We start from the raw sequence: 13,456 nt of genomic DNA, 5'->3' as shown, positions 1-13,456 counted from the left end.
ATATTTTCTTTCATATCAAACTGTTTGTATTAATGTAACCATGTATAATCTTTTAACTGAACGTGAAATGTGTATTCGCCTGTGACATATTCTGTTTTTCTCTTCACAATTGGAGTCGGTACGCTTTATTGACTGAAAAGTCCATTTCAAGTAAGAGATGTAGAGCTTAGGCACTTTTTTGAATAAAACGACCTTATCCCAAAAGCTTTCCTATCTTCTAGAAATTATGTTTCTAACGGCATTTCGGGTTAACATAAAATCAGATAAAAGATGTTAAAGGAATTCATTTTTCCAGTTTTTTTTGACTAAAAATACTATTGTACAATAAAGTCCATCTCATGAATCTTAACTCCATTTGTTGACATGTCATCTTCATTATATATTAAAAGTGTTTCAGGTTTCTGAGGGGCAGGGTTGTGTTTTAACTTAGAGTTTGATGTTATATATATATATATATATATATATATATATATATATATATATATATATATATATATATATATATTGTAGAAATGCAAAATAACTAGACTGTTGTTATTAAATTCTATCGAAGAAGAGCATTGCTCTCAACACGTGTAGCTGTTTCGAAAAGTTACGTAGAACGACAATTACCAAATATATATCATAAATGCGTTCTGCTAAACTGTGTTTCAGGGTAAAACTATGTGTGAAGATATAAATCAGGCAGTTACTCATCGAAACGTGAATGCTATCGTGTCTGTGTCCACACAATAACGCTTGTGTCTCCCATTAAACGTTACTCAAAAACATATACTGAACAGAAATTTGGGATTGTGATAACAAAAATATGCGCATATCTAAATTAACGGATCAAATCGAAGCACTCATAACAAGTGTATGCCAGCGATTTTGAATTACAGTTCATCTTTAAGAATGTTGACATCTTTTTCATATAGATCCTCGTACAACCATTCTTCATACTGGTCGTCATCAAGTTCACCTTGTAACTCGAGTGTGTAAAAAATGTCTTCAAATTCTAGAAATACCTTATGAGCTTCTTTCCATCTCTAAAATAAAAGAGTTGTTAAACCATGTTATTTTATGTTTAAATGAATACAGAAACGTCAAATATAATTATTATAGTAGATGGACGAACCTGAAAGGCGAAGAAGTAATATATATATATATCATAATGATATTCACTGTAAAACACAAAACCGTTTGTGTATGATTATTCGATTACTTCGATTAGTCAAATATACATTTTAAATTGATTTAATAAATAGTACTGTGTAATGCGATAACAACTAATGAATATGTATATCACAAAAATCCCGCAATCGCAATCACGTATGGGTTACAGTTGAAGTATTGGGGTATTGAGCCGATCTTTTTGACCGTCTATTTAAAACATTTTCGCTCATTTTTAGCGAAATTCTGGCCATTTTAGCAAAATTCTGGCAATTTTGGCAATGCAAAAACGCGCCATCAACGTCGATCTTTAGAAATTAATCAAGCTAATTTTCTCTGTATTGTAAATTATTTAACCGACCTCATTCGATAATACCAGCAGCTCCGGCATCTTCAATATTCCATCTGAATTTGTATCTAATTCTTTAAATATCTGGAATTAAACGGGAAAATAATTGTTCAGTAAATTTCATCTCAGGAAATTATCATATACTCCGCTGGAATTTAGTTCCATATGTAACGGCTGACGTAGAACAGTTAAACGTCATCATATTCACATCATGCGCACAATACTAAAAGTTTCCATCACCATAACCATGCATGACTAAATAAATTAAATTAAAATAATTGAAAACAGTTCAATCACGAGTTGTGTTGCAATGACTTAATAATAATAATAATAATAATAATAGTAATAATAATAATAATAATAATATATCACTGTTGTACCGACAACCAAGTTATATCAATATTAAATTTGCATATATATAGTGATAATTGTCACATATATAATTAATGTAAGCATCATTACAACCAAATCAGCATTTGGAGTGATGAAACCTTTTCCAATTACATATGCCACCCTTAAATATTGGTTAATCAGAAATGTGGGGTTAAATATACCTGCGTATTTTTTGTTCCTTGAAAGAATTATACTAAAATCTCTGAATAGATTTGTTTTGTCCGTCGACATCGCAGTAGTATGATTCCCATAAACCACTACAATAGTAAACATACCTTGTTTACCATTTTTTTGACTAGTGGTAAAAACTCGCTAAACTGCTTGGAATATACATTTACAAAATCTTCTTTTGTGTTGACTCCCCTGTATTGTGCAAGATCCGTAACCATACCTCTGTGACAATTAAAAGACAAATTATCAATCGGTGTTGATACGTTTCCCTGTAATATATATTGTCTGGATGCCAGGTATGAGTTTGAATTGATGTGAAAATGCGCTGAGCAAAATGTTGCTCTCCAAATCAGATAAATATTACTAGTATTGTCGTAGTCAGTTTTTTGAAAAAGATTACGAGTCGACCATACTGGTACGCGTATTGCCATACCAAGATTAAATATAAGGCAACTCGTCTGCTCACCCAAGCGATTTCATGAGCTTGAAAAGTGTTCGAATTGTGCTTACTATTCGCCTTTCCTAAGCGAATACAATATATTTTAATGTTTATAAACAAAATGCAGACAGATTTAAGTTATTTCTCACTTTATTATATCCAGGTCGTTTGTAAGTTGTTGAATACCATGGAAGTAAAAATCGTCTAATGTCTTCCGTATTGCATCAGACGAAGGGTCGCCACAACATGAAAGATTCATTCTGATCGACGCGTAGTGATTCCACCATACATTCACTGCAATGTTTCTGCCATAGGAATTGACTTGATGAAACCTAGAACAAATTTCAATTTGATTTACATATATTGTCATATATCGAGTTCTTTTACACATGATATATATGCAAGAAACATTACACATTGAAACATTGAAAATAGTTTCATTCTTGAATTACCATCATTAAAATATTTATCACAAATAATCCATTGGAAGAATATATGTGTTGCGAAAATAATACGTGAGTCAGGCACGTAACTACAATAATATGCTACCCACAGAAAAAATATCCTTGTAAGGTATGTATAGAATTACATTCAGATTTGCGTGATATTGCCAACAGCATGTACTGTAATATTTGTTATCTCACAAACTGCTAAGATCTTAAATTATTCATGTTTTTCCATTCGTTCGATATATTGTCAACGTTTTGATGTATACATCTTACATATTATTTTTAAGAACATGGCAGTAGACAATAACAAAAAGCTCAACATATAGTAATAAATTAATTTTAATTATAGAACCTTGATGTGATTTAAAACACAAATTGTCTGGATACGATAACGTGAAACAATGAACTGAAAAACCACAGCACTCAAATAAATTATTTCTCTTGGGTTATATCAATAAATATTAAGATAATTATTAACTTATTAATGCGTTATCAATCAATCGCGTTATACACGTGCTGAATGTTTATGCAGTATTTATGCAAGTAAATAATATTCTGCCATATTCACCATTTGAAAGGCATGTATAAGCAATCCCCAGCCTCCACTATGACATGATGATATTTTACCTCTGCCAACCCAGGATATGTGGTATAATTCACTCTGTGAAATATAAAGTGTAAAGTTATATTAGGTTCATATTATTTTGACACTTTATCTGGAGATATAGGTATGTCAAAACAATATGGTAACGAAGCATTGTGAACAAAAGATATGTCAGTAAATGCATGCCATACACAGAATGGTCAGAACACGTTGACTGGTATCTTGTGAAGTATTCTGCTGCACAATTATAAACAAATGCTTACAGAAGTGGAGGTCAGTATTCAGTTTCAATGACCCTCAGATGAAATTATTACCCGTGGCGCAAGTCAAGAATTTTGTTTTCAGGTCATTAAAACCTGATTATTGACCAATACTGAGGTGTATATATGTTGTATTATATCGAGGAAACATAATATAAACGGTGCAAATTTCATTATTAACTTCAAGTCAATAATGATTTTTAAAGATTGACATGTACATGCCTGCGTTATGTCCAATCAACGTGAACATTTTGCAGATATTAAATATTAAAATAATCTGACTATGCCAGTATGAAGTAGAGTCTTTTCTCGTGTTCTACAAAGAGTGACATCAAAAAGCCGTGACAACCGCGACCAATCAAAAATACCATGCCAACCAGTTTTGTTTAGTGTATGAGTACTTCAAATTGTCCGAATATCAACAAAATTTGTGAACGAGAGAGTAATTCATTTCAACAAATAAATCTTTTTCCCTAATATTCCAGATTCATCAGGTTTAGATACGTATATATCATAACATGTAAATTGCAGTACACACCTATCGACATCTACTCCACAGTAATTACCTTCAGGGTGGTCAATTTCTATCTGAGTGTATAACAAAGAAAGGTAAAGAGTCAATAAATTGTAATATTTTCTTCCTTTCAATGCGTTAAATGTTGGATAAATATGTCGCATGAAATATCTCACAGACCCCCCCCCCCCCCTCCCCATGTCGAAGCTGCATGCAATTATAGCGGATTTGACTCTTGGCAGGACTTAACAGAATCTTAATTTAGCTAAAGTGTCGACTATCTCTCTGTTAAATTAGCTGGATCTTGAATTAGCGAAATTACAGATTAGCTAATTTAGCTAAAAAGGCATGTTTTACAGTGTATTATTTGGGCAGATGTTTGCCTGTTTGTCTTTCTCTAAATTATCTGCCCATATTGATTTGATGCATGTACTTTTCCATTCATCACATATGTGGCAACACATGGAAATAGTGACCAGTCACTTAAAACAACATGACACATTCAAGATGTATGCTGGACTAACGTACCGCGAACCACTACTTAATCGAACACTAATTATGTGCCCCTTTATTTAATGTATACATTAAATTGTATGAGTATTAAAGCGGGGAGTCGTCATATGCGCATGCGTCAGATGGCCATAGCGTGTCATTGTTTATAAACAAGCGTCTACCCATGAGTCTTTGTGTGTGTTTTTTCTTAATGAAAATTATCAAATAATATTAGGTCTATTTTGTCTTAATGCACGAAAAATAATCCTGTTTCGTGATAGTATTTTATGTGAGTCAAAACCAACTTTCTCAAATATTATGACTAGGTTTCTATTTCGATGAAAAAATTAAAAACCCAACTCCCTGATTGATTGATTGATTCAAGCCTCACTCATGTCAGACCGATGTGTCCAGATGTTGAAAGCAAAATTTCCCAAACAAACCTACCCAAGTGTGCGATATATAAAATAGTTGGCAATCGTTGTCCTAATAAGACAACATTATTGAACTGTAAGCACTACTCATACCACTATCACAATTGTTGAACATATCGAAATATTTGATTATTTAAATTGTTTTTATCGGAAAATGCTTGCATTCATGGTTTATCGAACCTGCTTATGTGGCCCAGATAGTAGCAATAATTGTGAATATATCTTTGAAAGTCAATGACAACATGTATTTTTAATTGTTTCAATGATGTTGTCGACAATATACTCTTTCATAAAGTAAATTGTTTTCAAACATTACACGACGACACGTACATTAAATGCACTACATATCGGTACATACCTTGTTGGAATATTCGTTTGGGTCGATCAAAAGAAATTCTTTAGTACCACTGAATACACAGTTTATATTGTCCACTGTATCGAAGTGTAACACTGACTTAGTCCCACCACTGCTGAACCACATGAACTGTATGTGCAACGAAACGTGTAAGTGTTTTGTATGTATACGCATGTCATATTCGGCAATAACCGACTGTGATCAATGTTTAGTAAATGTGTTATTGCCAAATCATATGCCACAAAACTTTTGCGATTCGTTCCTGCATAATGATATAATAATTGTAATTGCTCTTGTTGTACACTACCCCTGGCGCTGGAGGTTGTAATGTTATCCTACCGGGCGGGCGGAACATTACAACCTGCAACGCCTGGGGTAGTTCACGCGTTTAGCTAATATATGGCAACTCATTTGCATGTATGTTGTTGTTGTTTAAAAATATGTGCTATATACTTACCGCTTCTAAGAGCGTGTCTGCCAACTCCTTACATTGTAACGGCACTGGCATTTGTACATCCTTCCTGGTGAGATATTCAAGCAAAGAAGAATGTGTGTTAATACTGAAGAGAACATTACTAACTCATTAGTAAACCGACCACGTACAGGCGAACATAATTCATACAAAAATAAATGCAATACAGGTTATACACGATTGATGGTCATTTTAATAGAATTACAAATAATTTCGATTAAAATATGTTGATAATGTGTGTAACTTGGATTGGTTCCGGACACCGTGACCGATCCATGACACATCAGCAGTATGACACAGTACATAGTGTCGACAAAGTCTTAATCACATAATTTAAAAAGAAATACGTACTTTACCCAATTATGTCATAAAAACATAATTGAACATAATAAGATCAAAACGGAGTATGCCGCCATTACCACTAATTCCCCCGAAAATGGTAACTTTTTTACCATATTTTGTAAATTTTCATCCTTTTACTGACAAGATTTGTATTTGTAATTTTGTTTTTATGACCTGCCAGAGACAACGATTGACAGTTGCTGACCAGTTTAGTCTCTTTTGTCGGAACACTCATGTATATCTTTTCATTGGCAACCTCCTGCAAATGCAATTCACAGTGCCACTGTAAAAGATACTATTTACATAAAATTGATTGCCGTTCAATAGACTCATCTACGCAATTCTATATATATTTCCTCCACCAAGATGTGAAGTCATGAAAACAGCAATTACAAGAATTATATGACTCAAAAAGTTTTTGATTGGTTTTAGTAAATTTTCTGCAGGGCTGCACCAATCGATTACATTCTGCAAAAATATGTGGATCTGGTTGTCATCAAAACACCAATTTTAGGGCTGATTAAATACTTATAACTCAAAAAGTTATAGACGGCTTCCCGTGACAATTTCAGGAGGTTACCAATCGGTAAGAGGCTGGTTGAGATCTTCATCTTGATGCCATGCAAACGTATATGTTTTAATTGACTACTGTTTGCCAAATAACTGAAAGAATTGTTAAAAATAGTTAAAATCCAAGCCTTAAGATTTTAGGAGAAATTTGAACCTGGATGTTAGGAGGTTATTCATCATTGCATGATAGGGTACTTGAGAAAACAAATCTATTAAAGACTCAATTTGGTCTTAGAAGCGTGTGTGAGTATATTACACGTATGCAATAGGTCAGGGTAGTGGTGACGATATGTAATTGCACACAGGGCAGGCGCATGCGCTCTCGAAATGACTTCTAGTATAATCTATGTTCAACGATATATGGCGAAACACTAAGCTGCTTTAATGTCTCAATTTGGAAATATGTCAGGATATAATAAGTGAAATGAAGGATAATTATTTACAGGGCAATATATTCAAGGGCAATTCATCATTTTAATTCAATGATCCAGAAAATGTCATTAAATTTGATTTTTTGAGCTCGACTTACGTTAAACACGAGTATTTTGTGGTCCGTACAGAAAAAAGGGTGAACAACTGTTACTTCGTTTTATGATATTTTCTGATAATTTGTGTACAGATTGATCATATAAGGCAATTTCGTGTGCAAATAAAACATGTATATACTTCATTCTGAATATGTTGGGCTATATGTGGGTGTAAAATAGATTATGAAACATTGAGTCGGGAAATACATATAAGCTGAAATAAAAGAAATTGGTCATGTATTGATGCTTTTTTTTCATAATTACCGTATGCTACAGTAAGATACATGGTAGAACATATTCGCACGTGAGGATACGTGCAACGCGCAATGCACATCTTACATCACACACAATTTAGCTTTCATTCAAGAATAGTTATAGTAAATATGCATATAGGTCATCAAATAGATGTGTGAAAATTGAGCTATTGAGTAATGAGATTAACAAAGACTTAGGTCAAATAGCAAAATGGTCAATTATTTGTGCTAATAACTGCGCAAAAATCGAAAATAAAAACAAAAACGTGATTAAAAATAACATTATTTGTATAATTGTGCACATCCACTCAAAGTCTGCCGCTATATTATGCACTACAAAGTACGTTCACAAAAGGTTGGTCTAAATGATGGCTGACTTGCAATATTTGCAGCACGAGTACCAAATAGGGGATTATAGATAACATACTCTTGCTGCAAGGCCTTTTATATTAAATCCGATTCGTTCAGAACGTAATCCTTCTTTCGTCGTCAACAAGAGTTTTGTCTCACGGAAGTAGATTTGCAATTTGATGCCCTGTAGTTTAGCTAGAATATCATTCAACTATTTATCAATATCAATAATTAATACACAGAGGAAAGTATTATCAATAATACCCATATATTATTCATTATAACAAATTAGTCTGCCATATTTTATTCCTTTTAAAATATATCTAATCCACATCTCTGCTGAAATCTGACCGTTTCGCGTGCATCACGTTATCATAAGGCTTACTTTATAGTGCGTGACAATAAAAGTGAAGGTAACAGTACACACGTCATATATTCTACGTCATATGTTGACAACATGTACAGAGTGTTCGCAATAACTGCAGATTGTGGGGAGTCGTTATAATCATTTAAGATAGAATCATACATTCAAAGATTGTTGCACTTTGGCGTACAATAGCACGTCCAAAATGATTCACAATTATTACTAACGTTAGTGAGATACGTGGGGAGTGATGGTGATCTTGATTTATTTTATCAGGGTGTTATACTTGACGAAGGGATGGATGGTGGTTGAAAACAACAATCGACTACGTTGAATCTAATGATTACTTATGTTGCGTAAACTAACGAGAGCGAAGTGAGACATTACCAAGCTTTAACTAGATAAGACACGTTACACCCAGGTGAAAACTCGTACTCGTAATTTTCATTAGACGGGCGCATTGTGGGATAATCAATGTTTATCAACGCACATTTCCCATGCGCTGCGACGACCACCGCCCTTTAACAATTTCAATTGTTTGAATCATCTAAATTTGGGAATTGGGAAGAAATTCAATAACCATCATATCAAGATCATTTTCATTATTAGTGCTTTTAGACGACATGACGTAACGCCCTTTAATGTATAACATCAGGTAGAAGCCACTGTAATACTAAAGTTACAAAATATGGATCGCGTAAAGTACAAAAACGACCGAGTCAATGGTTGTGATTGTCTAGAAAAAAAAGCGTCCAGGTTTTTTATTCTCGCAAGGTTTTGGGTTCTCTGACATTATGATATAAACAGTGTAATAAAAAAAAGGGTTAATATTTTGTGAATATTTTGTAACCACATTTTATTTTTCAATATTTGTGTAAGATGTAGAAAATTATGCGGTTATTTGAGTTAGTTAGTTCCGCTTGTGGTAGAGCACAACGTTCTAACCGAGTGAATCTGAGTTCAATTAATACAATTGTTATTACTGTGAGGCCTCGTTAGATAGGTCTGCGTTTATTTGAATCGTATATGAAGTGAATTTGAATTAAGGTGAAATTAGAGACTCAAAATTTACAAATGTACAGTCATATACAAAAATACCGTGTTGAAATCTATAGTGTTTATAAATGAGTATATTGAAATATTTGAATAAAGCTGGAATGCGACACGAGTGTCCGAATGTGTTTGGATAGATAATTTGAGGAGTTAGGGGGTTTTAGGCTGATAACGCCACGCAAGTTACTTCATTAATGGATTAGCAACTTGTAAACGCAAGATGTAAACGCATCTTGTAAACGCACGAGAATGAAGTATATATGTATTATATATTGCGTGTTCGTAACCTACTCTTGCCGGTATTTTCGAATAGTTTGGCAAGAATACTTACTCGCTAATTTCAAAACTTGCAAGTCGCAATCTAAAATGTTGTAGTAGGCTCAGGTATGTAGCCACATAATTGAAAACCATTTCCAAAGTAGAACGATGTACCGGACCGGTTCCCACCTGTTGCCCGATCAACGTAGACGTGCATTTACCAGACAAGTCGGTTATCCATTAATGAAGTAACTTACGAGCAGTTTAGTCACATCAAATTCAAGTTCTGTTGTTATGACATATTGAAGAATTATAAAGAACACAAATATATGATATTATATTGGAATTTCGACTTCTCATCACCAAGTACCCCAGAAGACCCTAGTCTATAGGAAAGATAACTATAATTACCCACAATGCCTCATGATACAGCTGCGTATTTATCGATTCAAGTAGGTATTTATTGTATTAGACCTGACTTCTTGGAACTGACATGAGAACATATGAAGAAGGGAACAGAGGATGTAATCGGCGACACATCATATCTTTGTTTGAAAATTTTCCAACGCTATTATAATACAGTAAATGAATGAAAAATGTTAAAGTTGACCTGCGACATCACTAAATTGAAAACCAGTCTCTGTTTGTAAATCAACATGTACCCATGGCAACTCATATATTTTTCGAAATGCTTTGAACGAGGAGAAATCAGAGTAACTTCTGTTTGATTGTTCGACGTTTTAAGCAATAGAGAACCTCGTTAAATGCAAAACGCGTCATTGTCTGTAAATCTGTTCAAACTATATCAATGAAATATTTACAGTTGTTCATGTTTCAGAAGAAATATTTTCATTTTGAAAAATATTTTATATAAATATGTAATTTTTTCCACCGAGAACGAAAGAAACACACACAAGGTCTCCCCTTTTTGTACTATACAACAATATCGGTGACTTAGAGGTCGATTCCATTTTATTTTTGTTCTGTTGACTCCGTCTTATCGTCTTACAATTTCACAAAACATGTTCATATGCATTTTCAAATTCAAGATTACCATACAAATGTTGACATAGTTACAAAAAACTGACAGAAAATGGTTTACTACGATTGACTAGAAAACCGTGGTGGACATCGACATTTTAACGTGATTGTCAGAGATATACTAAGCATATGTCATGAATTAGTTTACGCGTATCTGTTGACCGACTTAATTAGCTGATTATTAGCGAATTGCTGTGTTATTTCTGTCATCGTTTAGGCCTATTTGAAGTTTTGGACGGAACTTGGCTCAGTGATTTGGAACTAATTACGAGATAACCGTCGCTATTCTGACTACGAATTCTGACAGTTGGTACCCGTAGTTATTAATGTAGTGAACGATTAATCAAAAAATATGACGTATTCAGTGCTTAGTGTGATTGGCCTTATGATTGAAGGTTACGCCCTAGAGTCTTTTTACTGTTTTGTAATTGGTTAGAGTTTTGAAAATGAATAAAGAGAGTTTGAGTTGGTCTTAACGAGTACACCACAAGAGACGCGGTCTGAGTCCAGTCTAAGAGAGTCTTGGGTCAGCCTTGCGATAGTCTTGGGGACTTTTCCCCAGGGCGCCGTGTCTTATAGAGTGCTCGACTGACCGACTAAGACGAGAGTTGAACCGTTACGGTATTTCGCTGTGTGTGTCTTATTTGACTGTAAAGCTTAAGTGACTTTCCCGATCCCGCACCTCAAAGGGACGAGATATAGAGACGAGACGAGTTCCCCCTGACAAGTGTAGAGAACCCTAGAGGAGAAGATTTCCCCCGTGATACATACACGATGATTTCTTTGCGGAGGTGAACGAGATAGCCAATATATATTTTGTATACGATGTTAAGATGACCTATAAGTCGTGTTGCAGGTCTTAGACCGTCAGCGTCAATCTATTATAATTGTCATGCTGTAACATGTCTTGAAGGTCTTTGACATCGCAGGCTCATTAGGATCCAATGTTGTCATTCACGTTTATTTTGTATAGTAGGCCTTGTGTCGACTGCTTATATCGTTCATTCTACATGCTGACACGTACGTGTGAGGTTTTATATCTACTTGTTATACAAACTAAGCAATACTCGTCCAAGTCTTAAAATATCATGGCAATATTCATCTTTACAGCTCGGCTTTCTTTTATCACTTTCTACTTTCTTCCTCTTTCTCATTAACTACAGAATTGTAAATTTGCATTTGTATCTTACGGCTTGAATTTCCTATAAAACGCACCGGAAATTAGTTTTTAAGTAAGTCGACTCAATATACGTGCGGTGACGTGTATTTATCGTGGAGATTTGTAGAAACTGGTTTCGGATATAATATCTGTGGAACATCCACACCTGCGGCTTAAATTATACTAAACATCCATATTCGACAACGACAACAATAACACTAGCTGTGATTGATAGTTCGAGCTGCAATGATATGTTGAATTACTAAGCTGTATAAAATTCACACAGCATGAATTAATGTCACTGGGGGTTATTGTTCCACATAAATACAACCATATTTACATATATATGCAAATTTAAGATCATTGTTTGGTAGCATATTCATGATTAGTGGGACAAATTCGGTAATAATCGGGTGAACGTAGTTATAAATAGCCCATCTTTCGCGGTGAGCAAATGAGAATATAGTACGTCTTTATCGACATATCTGAAATAAATTTAGCAGAGACATTTTAGTAAGAATTTTAATATTTTCGAACAAACAGTGCTTTACCTTAAAAATTCCGGTACGGGGTCGACCAAGTATAAATCTGAAGAAGTGTATTGCTTTAAGAACTGTTTCAGTGACATAGTAGTTGCCAAATCAGATCTGTTTTCTTTTTTCCCCCTCTCTACACCAACTTGGTAATTGTCCGACTCTTCCAAGTTCCAGAAGTAGTCATCTGTCCATTTTGTGAATGCACGCGATAACATTGTGGCACCTTTGAAAAGTAAGGGCTTTGAGCCAACGACAAATTCGGCGAAAAAACGCCCAGTGTCTCTCGGCCAGCCATGGCTAACATCAACAGTCAAAAACTTCATGCCTGAACCCAGCTGTCCGTCACAGTAAATTGTAGAAATCACTGTTGCATAAAGAAGCAATAATCGTACACATAACATGTTCGTCTTTATATCCATAGTGAGCTCGGATCCTGTGTTCCCATGTAACAGCGGCGTCGTCTCGCTTGTGAGTATAATTATACAAATTTGAAGTATGATTCAACTGCGAAAGGCGAAACGTTGTTATTTATATTTTTCTTTGCATCAAAGATGGTTATACTTTTTTACAGGAGGTGCCGCCACTAACTATCGGATGGATAGACGTGCTATTTAATAAAACACTCAACAGTTGATATTATGACAGCACTGTGTATTACTGAACAATGAGTTAAAATACATTTCCAATATAAAAACAAATAAACTACAATTAATAACTCTAACGGCCCCACATATGGAATAGTTGAAACCGACTGAATACATTTCCTATTTAAAAAACAATGTACTGCAGTTAATAACCTGGCCCCTCCCTACATATGGAATAGTTGAACCCGGCTGGATATATTTGCAATCTACACGCAGATACACTACATGCATATGCTGTTTACCTCGAGCACCCCTATATATAAAATAGTTTAA

The 13,456-nt window shown here is 34.4% G+C and overlaps 1 protein-coding gene across 1 annotated transcript; it reads right to left on the bottom strand.

Annotated features, from left to right (window-relative positions):
* Nucleotides 1-875: 875 nt before the first annotated feature.
* On the bottom strand, nt 876-13,009 carry LOC144347593 (tRNA wybutosine-synthesizing protein 5-like). The gene is made up of 9 exons (XM_078007418.2): nt 12,555-13,009; nt 6,070-6,133; nt 5,616-5,741; nt 4,356-4,405; nt 3,522-3,614; nt 2,654-2,836; nt 2,170-2,287; nt 1,514-1,585; nt 876-1,028 (listed from the first exon to the last, which is right to left on the bottom strand). Exons 1-9 carry the CDS (start codon nt 12,956-12,958, stop codon nt 876-878), a joined length of 1,263 nt encoding a protein of 420 aa, XP_077863544.2. The 5' UTR covers nt 12,959-13,009.
* Between the last annotated feature and the right edge of the window lie 447 nt (nt 13,010-13,456).

Source organism: Saccoglossus kowalevskii, chromosome 11, assembly GCF_978046115.1.
Source record: "Saccoglossus kowalevskii chromosome 11, keSacKowa6.1, whole genome shotgun sequence".
NCBI classification, from domain to species: domain Eukaryota; kingdom Metazoa; phylum Hemichordata; class Enteropneusta; family Harrimaniidae; genus Saccoglossus; species Saccoglossus kowalevskii.
This window is presented reverse-complemented; position numbering and strand designations above follow the sequence as displayed.

Excerpts from the sequence above, each read along its gene's own strand:
- LOC144347593 (XM_078007418.2), bottom strand. The coding sequence starts at position 12,958 with ATGGATATAAAGACGAACATGTTATGTGTACGATTATTGCTTCTTTAT. Across the intron at positions 4,406-5,615 it reads CAAACGAATATTCCAACAAG|ATAGAAATTGACCACCCTGA; the intron begins GTATGTACCGAT and ends TTATACACTCAG. Across the intron at positions 3,615-4,355 it reads TGTGGAGTAGATGTCGATAG|AGTGAATTATACCACATATC; the intron begins GTGTGTACTGCA and ends TATATTTCACAG.